The sequence below is a fragment of the Colossoma macropomum genome, unplaced genomic scaffold (genome assembly GCF_904425465.1).
Source record: "Colossoma macropomum unplaced genomic scaffold, Colossoma_macropomum, whole genome shotgun sequence".
NCBI lineage: Eukaryota > Metazoa > Chordata > Actinopteri > Characiformes > Serrasalmidae > Colossoma > Colossoma macropomum.
The window spans coordinates 32,298,802-32,325,721 of NW_023494790.1; the positions used below are offsets into that span (position 1 = coordinate 32,298,802).

Here is a 26,920-nt window from a genome sequence, read left to right on the forward strand (position 1 = left end):
CAGAATAATATTAAACACATCAGAACGAAATGAAATAACACAAACAGAATTCCTCCAGCCAGAAATATTGCCTATTCAGACCCACCAACACACGTGTTTGACTCAAACGCATTAAAGAGGACATACATTCCACTAAAGAACTTTTACCGAGCCACGTATAGTAATAGGGATGATATAAAGACTGGGCTTTAACATTTTCACATGCTGAATTCCACTAAATTTGGGGAAACATTCTAAAAAATCTTTTTTAAAATTGTAATTTTGGAAATAAATTCATACTTAATTTCAAAATTTTACAATCGCTTGCCATATTAATATTATACAAAAATTATTACCAAAAAGTATTTGTAGATGTTTTTGTATTAGTGTTAGTATTTGTAGGAATTCTGTGAATGAGAGATGAATGAAATGATAAATAATATATTGTAATTATTACTAACATTTTTTCCACATTATCTGCAGTTTGAGATCAGACCTCAGCTTCTGTAGTGTGACAAATTCTGGACATTAACTTTGTTATAACTTTATTCTCAATGTTACACAAATTTCTAAATCATTGTAGGATATTCTACAGCTCTGTTCATTTTAGACACATTTAATATTTTTATATTTTCATTTGCAGAGGGCTGGTCCTGCTAATCATCTGAAACCAGTGTAGCTGTACATCACATTTACATTTATACATCAGCAACCAACTTGCAAGCATTTCAGCAAAAGCCTTTACATCTAAATATCTTCATAATAATGCAAAAATATTAGTAATATAAGTTCATACGCACTGCATCAGCCATGTTGACGACAGCTTTAGCAAAGTTGCGTGTCTGAGCGGTGGATCTGCGCATCTGAACAAACTGTAAACAAGAGACGGAGAGTATCAGTTACTGCAACACACACACACACACACACACACACACACACACATATACTAATACACATATACACATACACACACAGACACACACACACACACAAAACACACATATACTAATACACATATACACATACACACACAGACACACACACACACACAAAACACACATATACTAATACACATATACACACACACACAGACACACACACACAACACACACACACAAACATACACTAATACACATTCACACACATACATATCGATACACACACACACACACATACTAATACACATACACACAAAACACACGCACACATTTACTAAAACACATACACACACAGAGACACACACACACACATATCGATACACACACACACTAATACACACACACACACACAGACACACACACTAATACACATTCACACACACATATATTAATTCACATCCACGCACACAGACACACATATATACTAAAACACACACACACACACACACACACATTCTAATACACATATACACACACACAAACATGCACACACACACAAACAAAATACACGCGCACACACACAAACACGCACACATGCACACACAGACACAAGACACAGTCAGCTCTGTTACCAGGTCGTAGTCGTTCACCACCAGCAGCTCCACGTATTTGGTCTCAGTCTGGACAGTGCGCTGAGGCCTCCGGATCTGCCCAGCAAAAAAATGGATAAAAATACATCACACAGCTAAAAACAGGAGGAATGACACACGAGTAGAGCCTGAATTCTGTCCGTACGTTTGTTCATTGTATAGTGTTATAACAGTGTCAGCACAGTGTCAGAAACTACAAACAAGTCTAATACAGATCACTGAACAATCAACACAGTTTGAGGCACAAGCATGATGATTTATAGGGATGCATGATAAGCAATTTGAAAAAAAAAGGGAACAAATTATTCATTTATATCAATGAGTGCGTTTACGAGAACACAATAATCTGATCATGCACGTAAACTCTTACTCTGATTTCTTTCGGATTTCTCAGTCTGCGTTTGCGCGAGAACAGACGGTGGATGTCGCGAGACGCAGCAAAACATTTTTGGAACGGCGCTGAAGCCAAACACGAAATGAGAGATTCAAATATTCTTCATCTTCTAAATGATGCATGTTCATATTTTCAGGTAAATGTTTAAAAAAAATGAAGCTCGAGTTTTACGTTACGTTTACGTCACGTCTTTTTCTGTGAGTCTATTGGCTGGTTACAAAGCAGAAATCCGATTACTGCCTGACTCATGTAGACCTGGAGTTTCTCCACTATCTGATTACTCAAGCGCATGTAAACGTGAATCTGATTTTCTGCAGTTATCAGATTATTGAGTGCATGTAAACGCTTTGTTTTTGTTAAATAAAACAACAGGAATTTTACAGCTTTAAGAATAACCCAAAGCCTCTGAGTTTAACAGACCAAAAAGATTTTTATTTCCAAAACAAAAGGCTCATTTTGAAAATGTACACCAGTAGCAGCAATGTCTGTCTGAGTCTTTAAAAAATGGCAGCTTTGCTTTGCTTAACTGCTCGATTGATCTATTTTGACCTTCTTTGTCTTTTTCTCACAAGTGTTTAACAAAAAAGGACTCAGTGAAGGTTTCAGTGCATTAAACACAGCATCTCCTTTCTCTGTTCATACAGGTCGACTCTGCGTGAAAACAGCCCAGAACAACTAAACAATGAACAGTTTGTGGCAAATTGGTGGCTGTTATCTTCCACTACTTGTTAGCTGTATTAGCCATGAAACTTCAGGGCAAAACCAAAGAAACAAACCTGTTTTGGCTGACTGACCACATTTAGGTACCAAGATGTGAACACTACATTTTATTTCATTATAAATAAGTGTCAGTCTGAACTTGACAGCACTCTCATCTATCTAACTCTACTAACATGGCTATTACTGCTGACCGGTTAAGGGGCCCATATCCTATGTTTGTTATGACATCTGCTTCTGTTTATATTTAAAAACAGTCTTAATTCATTTTTATGACCACTTTACTGTGCCTTTTAGACTGATCTATATAAATAATCTCTGTTCTGACTGGCTGGCCAGTATTAAGGCTCAATCAAAGAGCAGTCCAGCTGAAACACTCCTTATAAATTCAGTGTGAATGGGCGGAGTTAAACTGCTGTAGGCTGAACAGGTGTATATATGTAAATGTACTGCTTCTTTTTTATTTATTTATTTTTTTTTGCAAAACTGAATTTAAAATGGGCAGCTGAGTTCTCGTATGTATCTGGACTGTACACACTGCGGAGTGAAACATTTTTAGTTTAACAGGTTTAAACTCTTCTTTTAACTAAGCAGGCATAAGATTTCCATGTCATTCTTGTGTGTCAGTGGATTTATATATTAAATGATTTGTTTTAAGTCGTTGATTTTCCAGCTGCTAATTTAAATAGTTATTTTATTTAGAGTCTGTGAGAAACGCTCACCTGCCTTTTGGCCCGTCTCAGCCCGTAGGTGAAAGTGGGCTTGTCTGTCTCCATGGAAACGAGTGTGTCATCTTCAACGGCAGAGTCACTTTCAGAGTCATGGGACACAGTGCATTCTGGGACAGAGGGGGGGGGGAGCTGTTAGAGGGTGTATACTGTCCCAAACAAAAAGCATCTCGTCATCAGTTTTCAGCCGATCAAGAGAGGAATGTATTATTGCACTATGATCCATGAACGATCAATAAACTGCAGACAGGGAGAGGAAAAAAAGGAGAGAGAGAGAGACAGAGAGAATGAGAGAGAGAGTGAGAGAGAGATAGAGACAGAGAAAGAGAGACAGGGAGAAAGAGAGAGAAAAGGTGAGAAAGAGAAAAAAGAGAGAGAGAGGAAGAAAGAGACAGAGAGACAGAAAGAAACAGAGCAGGAAAGAGACAGACAGAGAGGGAGGAGAGAGAGGAAGAGAGAGGAAGAAAGGAAGAGGCAGAGAGAGAGAGGAAGAGAGAAAGGAAGAAAGAGACAGAAAGACAGAAAGAAAGATAGAGAAATAAAGAGACAGAGAAAGAGGGAAAAAAAGAGAAGAAAGAGAGAGGAAGAGACAGAGGAAGAAAAGAAGAGGCAGAGAGAGAGAGGATGAGAGAGAAGAGAGAGAGGAAGAGAGAGGAAGAAAGGAAGAGGCAGAGAGAAAGAGACAGAAAAAAGGAGAGAGAAGAGAGAGAGAGGAAGAGAGAGAGGAAGAAAGGAAGAGACAGAGAGAGAGAGGAAGAGAGAGAGGAAGAAAGAGACAGAAAGACAGAAAGAGAGAGACAGAGAAAGAAAGAGAGAGACAAAGAGAGAAAAAGAAAGGAAGAGGCAGAGAGAGAGAGACAGAAAAAGAGAGAGAAGAGAGGGAGAGAAAGAGAGAGAGGAAGAAAGGAAGAGGCAGAGAGAAAGATGAAGAAAGAGACAGAAAGAGAGAGAAGAGAGAGAGAGAGGAAGAGAGAGAGGAGAGAGAGGAAGAGAGAGGAAGAAAGGAAGAGGCAGAGAGAAAGAGACAGAAAAAAGGAGGGAGAAGAGAGAGAGAGGAAGAGAGAGAGGAAGAAAGGAAGAGGCAGAGAGAGAGAGGAAGAGAGAGAGGAAGAAAGAGACAGAAAGACAGAAAGAGAGAGACAGAGAAAGAAAGAGAGAGACAAAGAAAGAAAAAGAGAGAGAAGAGAGAGAGGAAGACAGAGAGGAAGAAAGGAAGCAGCAGAGAGAGACAGAGAAAAAGAGAGAGAAGAGAGAGAGTGGAAGAAAGGAAGAGGCAAAGCGATTTTTTTTTGTTTTTCTCTTGTTATAGAAAGATAGAAGAGACAGAAAGAGACAGAGAAAGAGAGAACAAGTGTAACATCAATAAGGCAAACAAACTTGAGGAAGAGACATAGAAAGAGAGAGAGAGAGAGAGAGAGAGAGAGAGAGAGAGAGAGAGAGAGAGAGAGAGACTACTACACTATACTATATATTTAATAGAAACCATTACTGTGTGAATTAAATACAGAACTTTTTTGTAAACAATAAGAAGTTAAGCTGTTTACAATAATTAAGATTTACACTCAGATTTCTAAAACACTCAAATCTATTTGTAGTAATTTCTTGTCAAGTTCTCCGTCTTAGAACCTGAATTTTTAAAATGTGTTGCCTTCTGGATATTAATTCTATTTATTTCCTTTTTCTAATTATTAATATTATTTTTCTGGATATTCATTTTATGGTCACTGCATTATTAAAAATGGAATAATCATTTTATTATATCATTATTATGTTAATGTGGTTTAAAAGATTACTGCATGAAAATCACTGAACTTGAGATGTGACTGACAAACACAGCTCCTAAAGAAACAGGTAAGTGGTTGGTCAGTACAGTGTAGCCCAAAACTGCATGGTAAGTGCAGCCCACCATTTCAAATACTCAGATTACAGTACAGAGGCTATTCTTGTTTAATATTTCACGACAATTTTAATTCCTCAGTGGTGCGTTCGGTAGTTGAAGTGAACTATACTGTTTTGCTCAATGGGTTTGGTGTATTTCTGCATGAAGGGGAGGGAAATATTTCCTTTGAGTAAAAACACAGCGAGTAAAGCCGAGCAGCGTCTTCAATCTTGTCCACGGAGGAGCAGGTGTGCTGAGACGCACTGCCCTACTTACAGTCCTAATCTAACACACCTGGCTGTAATTTTCCCACGCTACCGCACTGCCTGATTAGCTGGACCAGGTGTGTTAGATTACAGCTCGACCTCTTCAACATTTCTAGGAGCAAAATCTGCTTTTAATACATTGAGAATACATATGATGGCTTTCATGGGAGGGGGAACTGGGGGAAAATGCCCCCCTTAAAGGGGAACTCCAACGATTATTCAAAATTTCTGAATAATTCAGCTGTTGAAATATAAACAAAGTGATTGAGAGCAGTCTGATGTGTAACGGTTCATTGTAGAGAAACTTACAGACTCACATTTCTTTACAGTGGTGCTGATAGGAACCGGGGTCACCATGACTACAACACAAATATAGCCATTGTATTTACTATCCAAAACCAGCAGTGAACCTACACATGTCTCCTGTGTTTTTATATGTAATGCTGATGATGGTAATATAGCAGTAAATCCAAAAAAATTCTCTTTTGGAGGGACTTCTTTGCCTCACGACAGCAGGAACTGTCCATAAACGGCCAAAACCTTCTCAAAACTACTGTAAAATAAGGCTCTGTATTCATAAACATTTCATGTAATAACTTTCCGTGAGGGAGCTATTAGAGCTGGACGTCTGGTTCCTATCACCACCACTGCAACCATTCTGACTCTAAGCTTCTTCTGAACAGAGCATTTCACACCAAACCACTCCGAATTACTTTGTTCACTTCTTAACGCTTTAATTGTGCAGACATTTTGAAAATTTGGTGGATTTCCCCTTTATGAACAATATTAATTTACTGTAAAGGTAAAGCATATTTGTACAAGAGTTTAGCCTACTCACAGTTAGAGGAAATAAACTGGAACGGTAGACATTTTTGTTTTCCTTAAAAGGGACATCTTGCCCTCTGGATCAGACACAGCAGTGCTGCTGGGGTTTTTAAACACCTCAGTGTCACTGCTGGACTGAGAATAGTCCAACCAAAAATATCCAGCCAACAGTGTCCTGTGACCACTGATGAAGGACTAGAGGATGACCAACACAAACTGTGCAGCTGTGGACTAACAAGGTAGGAGTGTCTAATAGAGTGGACAGTGAGTGGACAGAGTGTTTAAAAACTCCAGCAGCACTGCTGTGTCTGAGATTCCAAGACGTTTACAGTGGAATAAAGCTCAATAATGCAGTGAACCAGACAAGAGTTCAAAATTAATCAGACCATAGCCATTCACTAGATGTGTCAAGATTGGATCTCGCCCAATCATTTCATCAGGAAAGAAAAAGTATGGATGGGGTGGGGGGGATCTTACCCTGGAGGGGTTTGCCTTCCCCCAACTTAGTAAGGCATGGGAACAAGATAATTAAGTCATGGGCACAAGTTAGTAAGGCGTGGGAACGAAACTCTAATGCGTGGCCACGACTTAGTAAGGCATGATTTCATTTCCACGGCTTACTAAGTCGTGGCCATGACTTAATTATGTCATTCCCACGCCTTACTAAGTTGTGGCCACACATTAGGATCTTGTTCCCACGCGTTAAGAAGCCGTGGCCACGCATTATTTTTATTTATACAGGATGCCACCAGCAGGGCTCTGTAGATTTTTGGCCAAACTATCATTATTAATATATCTTAGATTTGAAAACACCAAGTGCTGTGTGTGTTTTACCTGGGCAGTGTGGCCTGGTCAGCTGGACATCAGGCATCCTGTAGACAACATGAACGTTCTGGGCCTGCACACACCAGGACAATGGAAGGCTTGTTAGTCAGATCACACTACAGTAGCAACGCTGTACTTAGAGCTCTTTAAACGCAGCAGCTTATGAAGGCCTCATAAATACTGTATCGTGGCTTAAGTTACAAACTGTGCCTCACGCTAGTCAAACGATAAGTGGCTCCTCGGATGACTGAAGAGGTTTAAAGCTCACTCTCGCCCTGATTGTTCTCTGTGGTGTGAAACCAAACAGTGAGGCTTTGGGAAAATACGCTCTTCGTACATCTGGGCAGCGTGCAAATATGAAATTGCCATATACGTACTGCAGTTTGCATGATGCTAATCTGGTGGCTATTAGCTTCCAGTACTGTTAGCTACATTAGCCCCAAACAGAGCCACATCCCAACAAAGTGCTACAAATTATACATAAGACTCATTATTTTTAGACAAATTGACCTTGAAATAAGCACATTATTAATGCTAACATACCTGACAGCTATAGGTCTTTTGCTGCTATTAACAAAGAGTTAGCCATCCTTAAGCAAAGTAACAAGAAATGAGACAAGTTGGCAAAAATATTTCATTTTTGTCAGACGATCTGAGTGCAGTTCAAGCCCCAGCTTGGCCAACTACCTAGAAGGCTATCAAAGTTAGCTTGCTACATGCTAGCTAAATGCTAGCGCATTTTGATGCTTATACATTTGACTACCGTGTGATTGGTATAGTGTAGTGTAGACACCTCTGCCTTCTCTGCTGCAGACCAGGGTTTAATCCCCCACCTAGGTAAGCACCCTGCACTATACCAATAAGAGTCCTTGGGCAAGACTCCCAACACTACCTTCGCCTACCTGTATAAAATGATCAAAATGTAAGTTGGTCTGGATAAGAGCGTCTGCCAAATGACATAAATGTGTCAGTGTCATAATTTGGCAAGAAACATTTTGATCAATTAATCAATTTTAATCGATTGATTCATGCGCCCACCAGTCCATCAGTACAATCAAACACCAATTAATTTATCAAACCACCAGTTCATTTATCATTTATCAGATTTATTCACTTTTCCATTTATTCATACACTAATCCATCCATCCAGCTACCGATTTATCCATCTATCCATTTACCAGTGTATCCATCCATCCCCCAATTCATTCATTTATCCATATGCTAATTTTTCCATCCATCTATCAGTTCACAATCCATCCATCCATCCACCCATCCTTCTCATCCATTCATCAATTAATTAATGAATCCACAAATCTTCCAATTTATTCATTAGTTCATCAGTTCACAGACATTTCATTCATTCACCAATCCATCGATCAATTCATCCAACCACGCAACAATGCATCCACCTATTCATCTACTAATTTATCTATCCATCCACCAATTCTTCAATACACCATCCATCATCCTTTCATCTGTTCATCAATCAACTAATTCGTCCACCTCTCTATCTACTAATATATCTATTCATCCACCAGATCATCAGTTCACACAGCAGTTCACCCATCTATTCACAAATTCATTTATCCAATCATCCACCCATCCATCCATTAATCCACCATTTATCAATTCACATACCAATCCCCAAACCAATTCATCCATCCACCATCCATGCATCAATTGATCCATTCACCCACCAGTTCATCAATTCACACACAAATTCTTCCATCTATCATCCCAAAATAGTTGTACTTCCATCTACTATTTCATCTGTCAGTTCAACCTAAAAAAATATTTCATGATAAGCAACTGAACTATTCAACTCGTCAATAGTTTTAATGAAACAATGCAAAACAAAATAAATAAGTTAGACAATTACAAGCAATATTTTACATTAAATCCAACCTCAAAAACACTTTCACTTCATCACACCGTTCCACTTTTTACAGTGTACGTGAGTTTCCAGCAATGCTACTGAGTTGTTGGCAGGGTTGGGATGTAACAAGTGTTGAGAATACAGATTCAGAATACAGAACTGAATCATCTGTACTCAGTCCAAGTTACATTTTGTAAAGGCAGTATTTGGAATACAGTTAGTTAGTTACTTAGTTTTTTCTTTTCTTAGGAGAATTTTAGCTTTTTTAATTTTAACTTTTAGAATACTCACTCACTAAATGTAATAAATATACCATCTTTACAAGAAACACCATTAATGCTTGTTTATTACTATTTTAAAATCAGTGCACAGCGTGTAAAGTTCCGGCTGAAGACTGAGTAGACTGATAAATCAATGTGATGATCAGTTATTAATCTCAGTATTACTGAGCTCTGCTAAAGCCTGAGTAGACTGATAAATCAATGTGATGATCAGTTATTAATCTCAGTATTACTGAGCTCTGCTAAAGCCTGAGTAGACTGATAAATCAATGTGATGATCAGTTATTAATCTCAGTGTTGCTGAGCTCTGCTAAAGCCTGAGTAGACTGATAAATCAATGTGATGATCAGTTATTAATCTCAGTGTTGCTGAGCTCTGCTAAAGCCTGAGTAGACTGATAAATCAATGTGATGATCAGTTATTAATCTCAGTGTTGCTGAGCTCTGCTAAAGCCTGAGTAGACTGATAAACCAATGTAATGATCGGTCATTAACCTTACCATTACTACAGTTTTTGATAGATGATAGAACTTCATGAGTGATGCACTTAGCATTGGACTTAGCATGTGTTTCGTGGCAAGTTAGATACACATTATTAACTGTAAATCAGATGCCAACCCACTTTATAGTCAAAGTTTGTAAAATTTTGTTATTGGGAAATGGCAAACTGTTTGCTTAGTTTATGAGATGGCAGTGGGATTATGAGCCGCAGTGAACCAAAGTAGGTACTGCAAGCCAAAATAATGTTGAGAATTTTGTTATGAAACATATTTACATAAAGAAAACTGCCACCAGTAACAGCAAGGAAAACAGTGAATCAAATAAAAACTATAACAGCACAGTTTTCCCCACGTTCAGAACAGAACCAGAACCATTAGCCAACTGTGTTTTTATACACAGAATCAGACCTCCGCATTTAACCCATGCGTGCAGTGAAATGCCCACATACATGCACACAAGTGAACACACACACTAGGGGGCAGTGAGCACACTTGCCCGGAGTGGTGGGCAGCCCTATCCACGGCGCCCGGGGAGTAGTTTGGGGTTAGGTGCCTTGCTCAAGGGCACTTCAGTCACGTACTGTCGGTCAAGGGGATCAAACAAGGTCACAAGGCTGGTTCCCTAACCTCCAGCCTACGACTGCCCCGTCAATGTGCCTCATCAAGGTATGTATTCTAACTGTATTCTAAATACATACTTTTTATGTGTTATAATGGAATATATAATTGAATACATTTAGTGTATGCAGTATTCAGTATTTTTCAAAGTATTCTGCCCAATCCTGGTTGTTGGTGTGGCTAATCAAAACTAGGCGAGTTGGAAGAGACAATGGATTTGCCAGCATGACAACACGAGAAACAAAAGAACTACAGTTTCTAATTAGGTTGAATGGGATTTGCCAGCTTCTGCAAAGCCAACTTTCGCAAAACAACAGCTACAAAACAATGCATTTGTGGGCGGAGAACAAATAGGTCAACTCCTTCCACCGATTTATCCATCCACGCACAAATTCATCCATCCGTCCATCTATTCATTGTTCCCTCCATCCATCCATCTGCCTGTCCCTCCATCCAGCCATCAATCCATCATTGTTTCAGGCTCTAGAAGGTTTGTGGAGTAAAGTTCTTCCTCTCCACACATTAGCAGTAGCGTGTGAGTGCTCAGCGTCCCACAGGGCCATTACATCAACCTCACAACGGCACGATATATTATTCATCCACTCAGCCAGACGGACTGAGAGAGAGAGAGAGAGAGAGAGAGCATAACAACATGACAACAGCGTTAAATACTTTATGAAAATGACCCATCAAGTCATAGCGGAGGGCAGCAGGGAGACGTATTGGGGGAGAGGAAATGGGGAGGGGTACAAGCGAAGAGGTATAAAGAACAGATGTGAATGTAGGACAGTGATACCGCTCAGAAGGAGAGAGAGAGGGAGGGAAAGAGTCTGAATGAAAGGAAAGAGAGAGTGTGAGAGAGAGGAAGCAATATTGATCCGTCCATTATAGCATAGCGATGGAGTTGCGCTTACATTACACTGTGTTAGAATGGAAAAATGCTCTGCTCTCTGTCTCTCTGTCTCTCTCTCTCTCTCCTCTCCCCCACCTCCTTCTCCCTCCGTTCTTGGGTTAGCTGATAGGTCACGACTTTCAAACGGTAGCATGATGATGACTCTGCAAAAATACACTACAGGCCAAAAGTACGAGGGCAGCATTTCTCTTCAAAAACGGTTGCAAAAAATATAGTACAATTAAGGGAAATTCCACCAAATTGTCCAAATTTCTGAATAATTCAGCCCATAACATGTAAACAGCGTCATTCGCAGTGATTTGATGTAAAATTTTGTAGAGAAACTTACAGACTCTGATTTCTTTACACTGGTGGTGACAGGAACCAGACGTTGCCATGTCTACAACGCAAATGTAGCCATTTTATTTACCATCCAAAACCAGCAGTGAACCTACACGAGTCTTCTGAGTTTTAATATGGAATGTTGATGATGGTAAAATACACATAAATCTAAAAAACTAAGTTTTCCTTGGCGACTACGTTTCCTCACAATGCCTTGCATGTATCCCTCCGCCATTAATGTAGTATAAATGGATTAAAATACATTTTACGCCAAAACCTTATTACAAAACTATCATAAAACATTGAGTGTGTTTACATGCACTCAATAATCCGATCATAAACGGATTTCTGCAGTTATTAGATTATTCAAATTGTCATACAAACACCACACTCCGGTCTAGAAATCCGATTAAGAAATCTGATAAAGAGAGCTGGATTTTAGCTCAGATTACTCAGTGCATGTAAACTCTTACTCTGATTTCTTTCGGATTTCTCAGTCTGCACATGTGCGAAAAGAGATGGCGGTACTTGAAATAAGCGAGCAGCGTCACCGTGAGACGCAGCAAAACACTTTTGAAGCGACGAAACCAAATACATCCTTGATGAAATGAGGGATTTAAATATTCTTTATTTCCTAAATGATGTATGTTCATATTTTCAAGTAAAGTGGCGCAATGAAGTTTGAGTTCATGTTACGTTTATGTCACGTCTTCTTCTGTGAGTTTTGCTGATTTCAAGCCAGAAACGTTTACTGTCTGACTCATGTAGACCTAGAGTTTCCCCGTTATCTGATTACTCAAGGACATGTAAACGTGTTGATCAGATTACTGACAAAATCTGATTTTCTGCAGTTATCGGATTATTAATGGCATGTAAACGCACTCACTGTGACCCCTGGTTCCTATCACCACCACTGAAGCCAGTAAGTTTCTCCACAACGAGCACATTTCACATCAAAACACACTGAATGACTCTGTTTACATCTCAGACATTGAATTATACAGGCAATTTGAAAAATCGGTGGAATTCCCCTTTAAAAACATGAAAACTAAATGGGGTTAAAAAGCTCAAGGTTAAGAACGTATGGCCTGCAGTGTGTGGGGCGAAAATGATTGTGGTTTTCTCCCCTCTTTCATCCATCTTTGTCTGCAGAGGTGTAGAGGAGCTCTTTGCACTCAGCACAATGTTAGCATGGGATTGTGTATCAACTGATTTTTTTTTTCCGTACTGTAACTGACAGATAGAGTAACGCTCCGCTTTAGGCATGAGAACAAGAGACAGAAAGACGGAGAGAGAGAGAGAGAGAGAGAGAGAGAGACAGATTAACGTTTCAGCAGACAGACCATTACACAAGCACTGACCTGCATGTCGGAGTGCTGGACGGGTTCAATCCCATAAGAGAAGTTTCCATCAGAGAACATTCCCCTGCACGGAGCAAGACAATGAGACACATCACCTTTTCATAAGCACTGAGATGACACAGTTAACCAGACACTTTATAAGGTCAGAAGCACTGTGGTGGCCAGAAGGTCACTCAAATGACATCCTGTGGCTCTAACAAGCTAAGCAGTCACTCTTATGACTTTCAGAAAGTTTTTAGCATTCAGCAGCTTCACAAAATGTTTCTGAATGTCTCCAGGTGTCTGGTGTGATGAACTTAAGACCACCACACTACAGCAGGACAGCAGGTAAAATGCAAATAAAAACAGAAAGCAATGATTTGTAAAATGGCTAGTACAGGTGTTTAACTGCAAACGGCACAAGGAAGAGATATTTAATATTTTACCTTAACAACTTCACTGTTTTTTGTGATCATGTGCTAATTTAAAAAAATGACGCCTGCATCACATCCAAGAAGGAATGGTAGAGTAGGAAGCTTGTGGAATGATCAAAAACATGCTTTTGGAACTTTCTACAGGTAAACAGGTAAAAAGGTAGCAGGTGATGCAACCATGATTGGATATAAGAGGAGCATTTATGAAAGGCTGTCACCACTTTGTGAAAAACAGTGTGAGCAAATAGTCCAATAGTTTAAGAACAATGTTTCTCAACACATAATTATAAGGAATTTAGAGATTTCATCATATATAGTTCATAATATTATTAAAAGATTCATAGAATCTGGAGAAATCTCTGTGTAAAAAGAGCAAGGCTGAAAACCAATAGTGACTGCCCATGAACTTCGATACCCTAGATGGCAATGCATTAAAAACTGACATGCTTCTGTAACTAACATGACCAGATGGGTTCAGAAATACTTCGTAAAACCACTTTCACTAACTTTCACTAACCACTTTCACACAGTCAGTCCCTGCATCGACAAATGCAAGTTAAGACTCTACATAAAGCAGAAGCCATATATCAACAACACCCAGAAACACCGTCAACTTCTCTGGGCTAAAGCTCATCTGAGACGTGTGCTGTGGTCTGACGAGTATACCTTCCAAGTTGTTTTTGGAAATAACGGAGGTCGTGTTCTACGGGCCAAAGAGGAGAAGGACCATCATGACTGTTACCGGTATAAAGTTCAAAAGTCAGTGTCTGTCATGTGGGTGTGTTAATGAGTAACTTGAACATCTGTGACGGCACCATTAATGTTGAGCGGTATATACGCATTTTTAAACAACACACTGCCATCAAGACAGCATCTTTTTTCAAGGATGTCCCTGTTTGTTTCAGCAGCATGGCTTGGTAGTAAGAAAGTGCAGGTGCTAGACTGGCCTTTCCGCAGTCCAGAATTGTCTCACACTAAAAATGTGTGGTGCATTATCAAACAAGAACGGCCAAAAATGATACTTTCACAACTACAACAATTCATGTCCTCCGTTCCTAAATGATTACTGAACACTGTTAAAAGGAAGGTTCCAACTCTTCTGGAACATGTTGCAGGCATGAAATTTAGAGTAAATGTATATCCAAAAAACAAAAAAGATAATTAGTTGAAACACGAAATGTCCTGTCTTTGTACTGTTTTGAACTGTTATGGGCCAAAAGGGATCTGCAAGTCATTGCTGTCTTGTAAATTCTGGTAAACACTAGCATTAAAAGACATACACGTAAGTTTTACACATAAAACAGAACATTTATGGAATATTTTTTATTTGGAAATTGTTATCAAAAACATCTACTGTGATTTAACAGAACTTTCTATTGAAGGAGTGAAGAAATTGATTGTACTGATCATTTACAGTAAATTGTCATGGATATAGATTTAGCATGTAACTGTAACCCAGCACGGTGGAGCTAAAGGGTAGGTCTTTCCAGGTGGAGCTATAGGGGAGGAGTGGCCAGGTAAATAAAAAACAAAACAAAAATGCAATTAAACTAATAATACGTTGTGTTATGATTCATGACCTTATTTGGACTGTGTTGCATGTATGCTTAAAGATCTTAAAGTTAATCTAAAAGGTAGTAGAAAGTGTTGGTGCTTACCAGAGACCATGGCAGGTGGAGAGAGCAGCCCAGGATCCTTTCAGTCCTCTGAGAACGCCATGATAGTAACAATGCTCTCCTCCCTACAACAACACAACATTCCATTAATACGCTCACAACTCACATATATCTGTTTACAGCACCGTGTCTAACGTCACTGAGCTATTTAGTACAGCCCATTCCACTGCTGGAGTTTATTTACTTGTATTCTCTGTGGCCAAAATCAAGCTCATTCCATTAAGCTGTATTGTCCTACTTCAAGTATGAGCGACTCTAACATTAAAACGTGTACAACAGAAACAAACTTCTGCACATTTTCATGCACAATTACTGTTTATTTGCTGACTTAAAATACTGGGAAAAAATAAAACCTATAATGTGGTCTGTGCAAAAGTTTTGGCAATTTTTATATTTTATACTTTATACTTTTTTTTCTCAATATGTTCAATTCAGCAAATAAATAGAAATACTACACTAAAATTTGCAGAAGAATAAAGTTATATTTAATGTGCTCTCTGCAGAGGATATGTAAACTTACTAAACCAAATGTAACAAACGGTGCAAAACATAAACAAAAATAAAATTAAATGATATCCAAATCATTTAAACCTTGTATTTAATATATATCAATATATATATATTTAGTATATCAAATGTTGAAACTGAGAAATTTTATTGTTTTTGGAAAAATATATGCCCATTTTGAATTTGATGAACAACACATTCGAAAAAAGTTGGGGCGGGGGCATGTTTACCACGGTGTTTCATTACCTCTTCTTTTAACAACACACTGTAAGTGTTTGGGAACTGAGGAGACACTGCTGTAGTTTTGAAAGTGAAATATTTTCCTGTTCTTGTTTGATACAGGATTTCAGCTGCTCAACAGTTTCTGTTCAGGGTCTCCTTCGTCATATTTTTCATTTTATAATGTGTCAAATGTTTTCAATGGTGACAGGTCTGGACTGCAGGCAGGCCAGTTTAGCACCCGGAGTCTTTTAATACTGAGCCATGCTGTTGTAATACATGCAGAACGTGGTTTGACATCGTCTTGCTGAAATAATCAAGGCCTTCCCTGAAAAAGACGTCGTCTGGATGGCAGCATATGTTGCCAAAACATGTATATATCGTTCAGCATTAATGGTGCCTTCACAGATGTGCACGTCACTCATGCCATGTGCACTAATGGTCTCCTATACCATCATGAATACTTTGAACTGTGCACTGATAACAAGCTGAGTGGTCTTTAGCCCGGAGGACGCAGTGTCCCTGATTTCCAGAAAGAAATTCAAATGTTGATTCGTCGGACCACAGGACACTTTTCCACTTCCCCTCAGTCCATTTAAATGAGCTCGGGCCCAGAGAAGATGGCAGCATTTCTGGATCCTACTTATATATGCTTTATTCTTTGCATGTAAGAGTTTTAATTAGTAGTGATTTCCACTACAGAATCATGTCTGTTTTTAAAGCAGTGCTGCCTGAGGGCCCAAAGATCATGGCCAGCAAATACTGGTTTTCAGTCTTGTCCCTTGCATACAGAGATTTCTCCAGATTCTCTGAATCTTTTAATGTTATTATGTACTGTAGATGATGAAAAGCAATTTTATGTTGCTATTTTATGTTGAGAAAAGTTATTCTTGAATTGTTGCACTATTTGATCGCGCAGTCTTTCACAGAGTGGTGAATCCCTCCTTATCTTTACTTCTGACAGACTTTTGCCAATTAACCACCAGGTGTTTTTTTTAAGCATTAAACAACTTTACCAGCTCTTTGTTGCCCCCGTCCCAACAATACAATTTCTCAGTTTCAACATTTGATATGTTGTCTTTGAAGCATTTTCAATGAAATATGGGGTTTAAATGATTTGCACATCATTGCATTTTGTTTTTATTTACATTTTTCAGAGTGACCCAACTGTTTTGAAAATGGGGTTGTCTTTCACTTTAAAAAATCAACAAAACATGTAATTTGACCAGGGGTGCATCCAATTACACATGTGCGTGTGGTCCACACAGTACACTAAAAGTCAGATAGGCTCAGCGAAAGCTACAAAATGTACCACCAAAAGTCATAATAAACATTAAAAATCTAGACTTGATAAACACACGTAACCAAGGCAACCTTCCTTCTCTTATTAATATTCATCAGATCTTGTCGCCATAACACACCGCGGTGGCTGAACGCTTCAGGTCAAACACCAGATGGACACACACACACACACACACACACACACACACACACACACACACACACACACAGACTCAAACACACTCACATGGTGCTAAGTAGCCTGAAAGCACACGCCCACACACTTGCAGCCGTTTGTATTGTGAAACAGTGTCAGTGGTGCGAGCGGCTACAGCTGGTGTGTGAGAACAGGTTCATCCTTCAGAAGAGACAGTTCTGTCAAAAATATCGTTTACCCAGTTACCCACCTCCCCAAAAAAAATCCAAGTCGATCAGTGGAGACAAGTTTGTTTTCTGTGGTAAGTTTAGTTCTTTAGTTTTAGACTGGAGCTATTAGGCTAATGATGCTAAGAAGTAATAGAGGCTTATGTACACCAATTAGCACTGGGTTAACTACATGCCTAAATCATCAAATGTTAACCTTAAACTGTGTCGAGTTGTTAAAATAATATATTTAAAATGGAAATAAAAAGAGAAAGCAATGATTTATAAATCTGAAAACAGATCAATTAAAACAGTACAATGACAAGATATGTAATGTTTTATCTCATCGATTTCATTATTTTCGTAAATATACACTTATTCTGATATTGATGCCTAAAACATGTTGCAACAAAGTTGGGACAGGGGCAATTTAAAACTAGGAATGTTGTGAAACGTTCAAACAACATCTTAAACAGGTGATGCAGTTATGCTTGGGTATGAAAAAAGAAACCAGGAAAGGCCTAGTCCTTTAAGGATGGGGCCAAGGCTCACCACTCTTCCAATAATGCATCAGCAAAAAATCCAACTGTTTAAGAACAATGTTTCTCAACAAGCAAGTGAAAAGATTTTAGGTATTTCACCCTCTACAGTGCATAATAACATCAAAATATTGAGGGAACCTGAAGAAATCTCTGTGCATAAGCAAAAAAGCCAAAAACCACAACTGACCTTCTATCCCTCAGATGGCACTGCTGTGAAAACAAGCATGTTTCTGTGATGGATGTCACCACGTGGGCTTGAGAATTTGACAAACTTTTGTCAATAACCACTGTCCATCACTGTATCCACAAATGCAAGTTAAGACTGTACTGTACACAGTGGAAGTCATATATCAACACCACCCAGAAACGCCGCCGACTTCTCTGGGCTAAAGCTAATCTGAAATGGGCTCATGCACTTTGGAGACATCTATCGTGGTCTGACGAGTCAACCATTTAGATGCACCTACAGTTCTCTGGGACAGATCTAGCAGGGCAGAAATTTCACAAACTGACTTATGGCAAAGTTGGCACCAAAAGTCACTAAGCTCTTCAGTACGGCCCATTCAACTGCTGAAATTTGTCTATGGAGGTTGCATGTCTATGTGCCTCATTTTATACATCTGTTAGCTATTAGTGTGGCTGAAACACCTAAACTCAATAATCAAGAGGAGAGTCCACATACTTTTGGCCATATAGTGTGCATATATATCTCTACCCACTCCCTCTCCTTTACACTCTGTCTTTCTCTTGCTCTCTCTCTCAGTCAGTTAAAGCTGAGCTGCCTGTTGCCAGTTGTCATGGCAACAGCACTCTCATTGGCTGTGTGTAGGCGTGTGGGCTTTACAGCACACGGTGGGAGGGGCGGAAGGATGGTTTCCCAGAATTCTTTGCTTCTATCAACACAAGAGATTCAGAAGTAGTGTGTGTGTGTGTGTGTACGGGTGTGTGTGTGTGTGTATGGGTGTGTGTGTGTGTGTATGGGTGTGTGTGTGTGTGTAGGAGAGAGTGAGATGCGCTCCTCGATGAACCTGCAGTGCTTCTAGGATGAACGAGGCTTCAAGTACAATCATAGTGACTAATTAAACACATCAAATAAACTCATTTTCAAAGGCTTAATATACACTGAACAGATTGAAAACTCAAATATAAAAACACAGTAATACAGTGAAAAGACGGATTATGGATATATTATATATGTATATAACACATAATATATATAGATGTAGATATATACAGATTATAGAAAAAACAAACATCAATGATAGCTGGATTTAAAAAATGAGATTTAAAAAATGCTGCAGATATGTTGATGACACCTTGTTAATGACTAAAGCGAGAGCGATATGATGTCTCAAAAATACGAGCTGCTACTGAACAAGTTGCAACTTTGATAGCTGCATGTAACTACCAAGTTGCATAGAAATTATGTTGCATGCAACTCACAACATACAACTAGTTGCATGAAAGTTTCACAATATAAAGCCAGCCAAACAGAGCAAAATAAACCCTTTAGAACTTGTCCTATCAACAAGACAAAATACCAGGTTATCTTTAAAACTTCATTGCTCCTCTGTAGTGTAAGCTAGAGAGAAACTACCAGGAGAACCTTAATATATATATATGTGTGTACATATATATATATATATATATATATATATATATATATATATATATATAAGCAGTGGTCCATAGGAGCGCAGAGGGACACTGCCCTGAGAAAAGGGCATAACTGAAAATAAAAAGAAGTAAAAACTTCACAATAACTTGTATTTTAGGCCAAATTTATTAAATGACATTTTATGAGCTGAGGTTGTGCTGAATCTGGGGTATGTAACACTTTATTATTCTGCCAAAAAAACAAAAAAAAGTGCAAAATACAAAAGTATACAAAGGTGGAAGTGTCTCCACGAAGGTCTGAAGGGGTTCATTACTTTTTAATATGAATTACAATATTAAATGCTGTAAGATATAGTGTTATCTATAAACATGGACAAAAGTACAGTGCATAGTTAAAACAGTAGTAGTTGTCATCTTCAAACCTGAATTCTGTCTGAACTCTAACTGAATTACGGCTGTACTCAATGTTCTAATGTACTGTACAGGATGACTTTTTTACTAGAGGACCCTACAGCTAGGTAGAGTGTGTGGGCGGTTGTTTAGAGGCCACTTTGCTTTTGAGTTTGGTGTGTGTGTGTGTGTGTGTGTCCCTCCATCTGGTGTCTGACCAGAGCACTTCACCACCGTGGTGTATTACGGTGGCCGGCAAAGCGATTTGATGAATTTTCATGCAGGAAAGCAGGTTTCTGTGGTTACAGAAGTCTGTCAGTAAACCTACGAAACTTGTACTTCAGTTCAGGTGAAAAGCAATATTGTATGAGAGGGTGTTATGATAGGTTAGCTGAAGATTAATTGACAAATAAATAACAATTTCAGTTTTGTTGCTTGTAATTATTAAAGTAAAAGCCTAAAGTGGCTGGTTAGCTATTTAACATTATAGCTGTAATACAGAAGCTCCCAACTGATGACATACAGAGCTCTGGCTCAAATAAACAACATTACTTGTCCCCTAAACACGGTATTAACAAACATCAAATAAACAACATTACTCACTGCTGCACTTTAAAAGTTATATAGCATAACAGACCGAATTTAGAACTTTTGTTGTATTTGTATAACCTATGTTACAATGCAAAGATATTGTTGTGAAAACTAACAACTACCTGATTTTGAGATGGTGTTCCGTCTTCACCAAAATGTCGTTCGACATAGTCTGAAGACAAGAGATCACTGCAAACAGAAAAACATAAACACAATTCATACAGCACTCAGTAATCTTAATAACAGCTGGACAGATGTAGTCATAAATTTTGTAATAAAGTAGTGATACAAAGTGTTTTAAATGTACACATTATGGATGTCCATTAATTATTTTAGCATGTAGGTTTTTTTTTTGGCCCAAACTATAGAATCACATCTGAACTTTGTCCACAAAAATTGTATAAAGCCTGAAAACGATATAATGTCTAACAATATCCGATAACCAGAGCATTCAAAGGGCATGTTTTATAAATGTAAGAACTGTTTTAAAGTTTCCCAGAGCAAAAGAATTTAAACACCCCCATAAGGAATTTGCTTGTTTACTCACCATCATGTCTCAACCAAGTCTGTGCTCTAATCTAGGCTAATGGGTAAAGTTTATTTTAAAATTTAAATTAAAATTTAAAGTCTATTCTAAATTTCTGTAGTTACTGTAGAAATACAAGTGATCCAATTAAGATCTTGCAACTGCCCCACTTGCACAGCTTGTTACACCATCAGTTAGATATTAGAAAATGCACCAGCAAAACAGTAGTCCTACATAAAAAACACTGAAAAAAACATGAACCCAATGATATCCACTTTTATTCTGAATTATACACATCAGGAAAAATCAAACAATTGTTAAAAATGAATAACATAATGGCAGAATGAGCTGCCATCCAATCAAGTACTCTGTAAGTTTATACTACTCACTGCTTGCTGTTGTTGTTTTCTACAGGCTCTCTGTAATTGCATTTTTTATGATGCATCATTTATCTCTAGGCCTGGGCGACAGGGCGATGTAATCAGATACTATCAATGATGGACAAGTAACCGATGATAACTGTCATTTTGGGAAAAGAACTGAGAGAGAATTAGAGAGAGATGTTTGTTAAGAATCTGTCTGTCAGTTCCCCTACGGTTCTTTCCGTTCTACTTATTTCACTTTATGTTAAGTTTAGCTTGACTGCATGGAACCGAAAATAAATGCAGACATTCTTTGGAACATCAACTTGCTTCAGCGTGACTCGCAGCAGTAAATCAGCCAGGCTAAAATGACTGGGTATCACCCTAAAGCAGCTGGCTCTAAACCTTAAACTTTTAGAAGTAAAGAAGGTTCCTCTGAGCAAAACAGAATCAGAAAATGGTAATAAATAATATTAAACAATATGTACGCATAATGTTTTATTCACTTTTACTGTTAAAACACTAGGTGTAAAGGGGCCTTTAAAAGGCTACGGTAGATTAAATCCCTCACTGGTCTAATAAAAATGTAAAAATAATAATGATAAAATAAAATAAAGAAATAAAAAAATTTGCAGTATTTTCTGTATAGCTTCTGTGTGTCTGTGGTTAGTTGAATAATGAAAACGCTGTTGTAATAACAGAGAGTGCCTTGGTTTTGTAACACGCATGGCGAATGAACATGGCTTTGGAAACCACTTGCAGTCTGACGTTTCTCCAGCAGGGAGCGCTATTAGCATGCAAGTCGCCATAAATCTACACCAGAAGAAGCTCATGAATACACCTGTTTGCACTTACATCTATAACGACAGGTGGAGTAGTTTTTAAAAGATGCCACCATTATATGGTTTAATATGTGGATTTATTAAACGCTTTCATGAAAACAGTTATTGTTCAACAAAAGCAGGTACATTGAAAATAAAATATAAAGTGCGTCAAAGCTGCATAGGACCGCATGTATTTATTGTTTTTTTTTGGGGAGGGAGGGGGATAATCAATAATAACGATTTTTTTAACTAAAAACTGCTTCACCAACAGGGCCCGGGTTCGATCCCCGGACTCATCATGTGTTTGGGGCAGTCGTGGGCTGGAGTTTAGGGAACCAGCCCTGTGACTGGAAGGTCGCTGGTTTGATCCCCTGAGCTGACAGTATGTGACTGAAGTGCCCTTGAGCAAGGCACCTAACCCTCACCTGCTCCCTGTGAGCTGTGGATAGGGCTGCCTACTGCTCTGGGCAAGTGTGCTCACTGCCCCCTAGTGTGTAAGTAATAATAAGTAAAGTCCAATTGAAGGTCAGAATTCTCTTTTACTCTTGTGTTTGTTAGAATCCAAAAAGTAATGTACTTACTGGTTGAGCTCCAGGTCCAGAATGAAAGGCGTCCCGAAGGCCTTTACTAAGAAAGAGATCTGAGCCAGATGAACTGGCTACAGAGAGAGAGAGAGAGAGAGAGAGAGAGAGAGACAGAGAGAGAGAGAGAGAGAGAAAGAGAGAGGGGGGTGTTAATGCTCTGACAATTGTATCTATACACTACATTTGCCATATTCGTTATACCAATAAAGCCCAATTAGCCAAAACATTACGACCACCTGCCGAATGTGCCCTGTAGTATCTGGCACCAAGACATCAGCAACAGATCCTTTAAGTCCTGTAAGTTGCGAGGTGGAGCTGCTGTGGATCGGACTTGTTCCAGCACGCAGATACTTGATCGGATTGAATTCTGGGGAGTTTGGAGGCCAGAGAACACCCTGAACTCTTCAGCATGTTCCTCAAAACTTTCCTGAACAATGTATAAAGTGTGGCAGGACACATTATCCTGCTAAAGAGGCTACCACCATCAGTGAACACCATTGCCATGAAGGGGTTGACCGCCTTCAACAAAAAAAGAGGTCAGCATGGGCGCTCTGATCAATCTGCGGCTATGCCCCATACGTGCACTGTACATTGTGGCACATTCCTCCTGTAACCATCATTAAACTTCTGATTTGCCCTACAGTACTTTTGTCCGTTCAACCCGATGGGATAGCTGTCAAACCCCATTTCCAAAAAAGTTGGGACACTGTGAAAAATGTAAATGAAAACAAAATGCAATAATGTGCAAAACTTTTAAGCCCTTTATTTCATTGAAAATAGTACAAAGACAACATTTTAAATGTTGAAACTGAGAAATTTTGTTGTTTTCTAAAAAATATATGCCCATTTTGAATTTGATGCCAACAGCAAGTTCCAAAAAAGTTGGGACAGGGACAACAAAGAGCTGGTAAAGAAAAACACCTGGTGGTTAATTGGCAACAGGTCACTAACATGATTGGGCATAAAAAGAGCATCTCAGAGAGGCTGAGTCTTTCAGAAGTAAAGATGGGGAGGGGTTCACCACTCTGTGAAAGACTGCACGATCAAACAGTGCAACAATTCAAGAATAACGTTTCTCAACGTAAAATAGCAAAGAACCTCAGGTGGCACTGCATTAAAAACAGACATGATTCTGTAGTGGAAATCACTGCATGGGCTCAGGAACACTTCTGAAAACCACTGTCTGTGAACACAGTTCATCACTGCATCCACAAATGCTAAATAAAACTCTTAAATGCAAAGAAAAAAAACATTTATAAACAGAATCCAGAAATGCTGCCACCTTCTCTGGGCCCAAGCTCATTTAAAATGGACTGAGGGGAAGTGGAAAAGTGTCCTGTGATCCAACATCAACATTTTACAGGGTAAGCCTTGATTATTTCAGCAAGACAATGTCAAACAACATTCTGCATGTATTACTACAGCATTGCTCCGTATTAAAAGAGTCCAGGCGCTAAACTGGCCTGCCTACAGTCACGACCTGTCACCACTGAAAACATTTGACACAAATTATAAAATGAAAAATATGACAAAAGAGACCCCGAACTGTTCAGCAGCTGAAATCTTGTTGAATCTTGTCTCTGAAATGTTAAGTAAGAATGGGAAAACATTTCACTTTCAAAACTACAGCAATTTGTCTCCTCAGCTCCCAAACACATACAGAGTGCTGTTAAAAGAAGAAGTGATGAAACACAGTGGTAAACATGCCCCCGTCACAACTTTTTTGAAACGTATTTTTGGCATAAAATTCGAAATGGGCATATATTTTTCAAAAAACAAGTTTAAATGATTTGCATATCATTGCATTTTGTTTTTATTTACACTTTGTACAGCGTCCCAACTCTTTTGGAATTACTTGCAATACTGTTCATCTTACAATGTGCTAGTAGAAACTGCAGAATGAAGCCTCAAAACGCTCTTTTCTGAGAATCCCCAAGTCCTGTTAGGACGGCGACCGCTCATTTATTTACTCTGGATGGAGAAGAACTAAGAAGGCCAGGGAAAGTTCAGAGCTGATCTTGTATCTGTATCTAGGGCAAGAGAAATTTTCTAGTCCACAGAACGCTAGTTAAAGGTCACGGGCTACTGGTTCTGTAAGCCAAGCAACTTGAATCTGAACCTTCTACGGCTCTGCATAGCTATTAAATCTATATCACACTGACTAATTAAAGAATGGAGGCATCAGTTTATTAGGAATGGAGGATGGAATGGAGGTTGGGTGGTCAGAGCGAAAGAGAGGCCACGTGCTGAAGTAAAAGTGAAGATTGATGGACACACTTGTTTTCTTCCCAGCTGCACTTGTTCAGCTGCATCTATCTTTATCAGCACTGCCCCCCACCCCCCGCACCCCCCATACCCATTCCTTCTCCATGAACACTCAATTACAGCACTGCTGTGTGTATGCAGCAGAGGTTGGATGGTGGAACCTGAGGAACCGTTTAAATTCAGTGATTCCTGATTCCAAACTTCCACAAACATATCAACCACCCGTAGTGGCACACTTATTACCATTTATTACAACTCAAAAGCAGCTCAAAACACATTTGGGGCTAATGTAGTTAACAAATAATGCAAGCTTATGCCACTCCTATTAGCACTGTAGCCACTAAAGGGAAATTCCACTGATTTTTCAAAAATTCTGCACTATTCTGTTGTATTGATGTAAACAAAGTCATTCAGAGTGGTTTAATGTGAAGTGGTTCTTTGCAGAGAAACCTACAGATTTCTCTACAGTGGTGGTGATAGGAACCAGGGGTCGCCTTGTCTACAACACAAATAAAGTCATTTTATTTACTATCCAAAACCAGCAGTGAACCTACACGCATCTTCTGAGTTTTTATATGTAACGCTGATAATGGTTACATATAAAATTAGTGGATATTATGAACAAAAATGTTTTCTTTGGGGACTAATTTGGCTCACAATGCCCTGCATGTACTCCTCCACCACGAATAGATTCAAATAAAGAGAGTAACAAGACGTTTTAGGCCAAAATTTTATCACAAAACTATCATAAAACGATGTCTCGGCCATCAGGCAGGGTATTCATAACTGCTTTGTGTAATAACTTTCTGGGAGGGAGCTTTAAGAGGTGGACGTCTGGTTCCTATCACCACCACTGTGAACAATTGTGACTCTGTAAGTTTCTCTAGAACAGAGCATCTCACACCAAACCACTCTGAATGACTTGTTTATATCTTAATCATTTAATTATGTGGACATTTTGGTGGAGTTCCCCTTTATTTGACTGCTAACAGTGCCCCCTTGTGAAGAATCTGCAGCCTACGACACATGAAGCACTTCAGTCTAAAAACAATCAAAATTTCCTGAATAGCATTTTTTTTTTATTCAAGTTTGCAGACAGGTTACAAACACAAATAAATATGTATTTTTTATTTTCAATATTACTCAAAAATAATTAAATTTACATTTAATTAACTAAAAAGCTCCTTACATTGTTGTGACAGTAGCCATTACTGCTTCATACATTTTATCATGCTGGTTTACAGGCTGGTAGTAGTTCAGGATAGAGTAGTTTTAAGCTTTCTACATGGATGTTTGGTAACTGGCCATTTATATGAATTGCTAAGTTACTTGTTCTCCATGTAGGAGAGCAGGTTTCAAGCAGGTCAGACTCCTAACACTACATTTCCACCAATCTAATTACTTTGGTGCTGCAAATGTCAGATAATTTGAACAGTTCTGTCATCACAGCTCTTAAAGATGTGTTTATCACATAAACTCATTTCATGATACTGACAAAAATACAATTTATCATGCGGCTCTACTGTCCAAGAAACATTTGGCCATTTTTTTTGATATACTACATGGCAAAAAGGACCACCACACCAATATAGGCTTTTTAGACTTTCCATTCTAAATCCATGGCCAGTAATTAGAGGTGGGCAATAAGGCAAAAATATAATATTGCGATAATTTAAGAAATTTTCATGATACATGATATGTCACGAGATTTATCTTTTCAGATATCTGATCAGTTGGAACAGAGATAAAA

At 38.7% G+C, this 26,920-nt stretch overlaps 1 protein-coding gene across 1 annotated transcript in view; it reads right to left on the reverse strand.

Annotated features, from left to right (window-relative positions):
- Positions 1-20,746, reverse strand: part of adam11 (ADAM metallopeptidase domain 11) — a 45,289-nt gene extending 24,543 nt beyond the window's left edge. The window contains exons 1-7 of the mRNA XM_036573103.1: positions 20,732-20,746; positions 15,082-15,164; positions 13,011-13,074; positions 7,151-7,214; positions 3,341-3,456; positions 1,490-1,564; positions 780-851 (exon numbers count right to left, since the gene is read on the reverse strand). Coding sequence (XP_036428996.1) covers positions 780-851; positions 1,490-1,564; positions 3,341-3,456; positions 7,151-7,214; positions 13,011-13,070 — 387 coding nt within the window. The 5' untranslated portion in view covers positions 13,071-13,074; positions 15,082-15,164; positions 20,732-20,746. The remainder of the gene's footprint in view (positions 1-779; positions 852-1,489; positions 1,565-3,340; positions 3,457-7,150; positions 7,215-13,010; positions 13,075-15,081; positions 15,165-20,731) is intronic.
- Between the last annotated feature and the right edge of the window lie 6,174 nt (positions 20,747-26,920).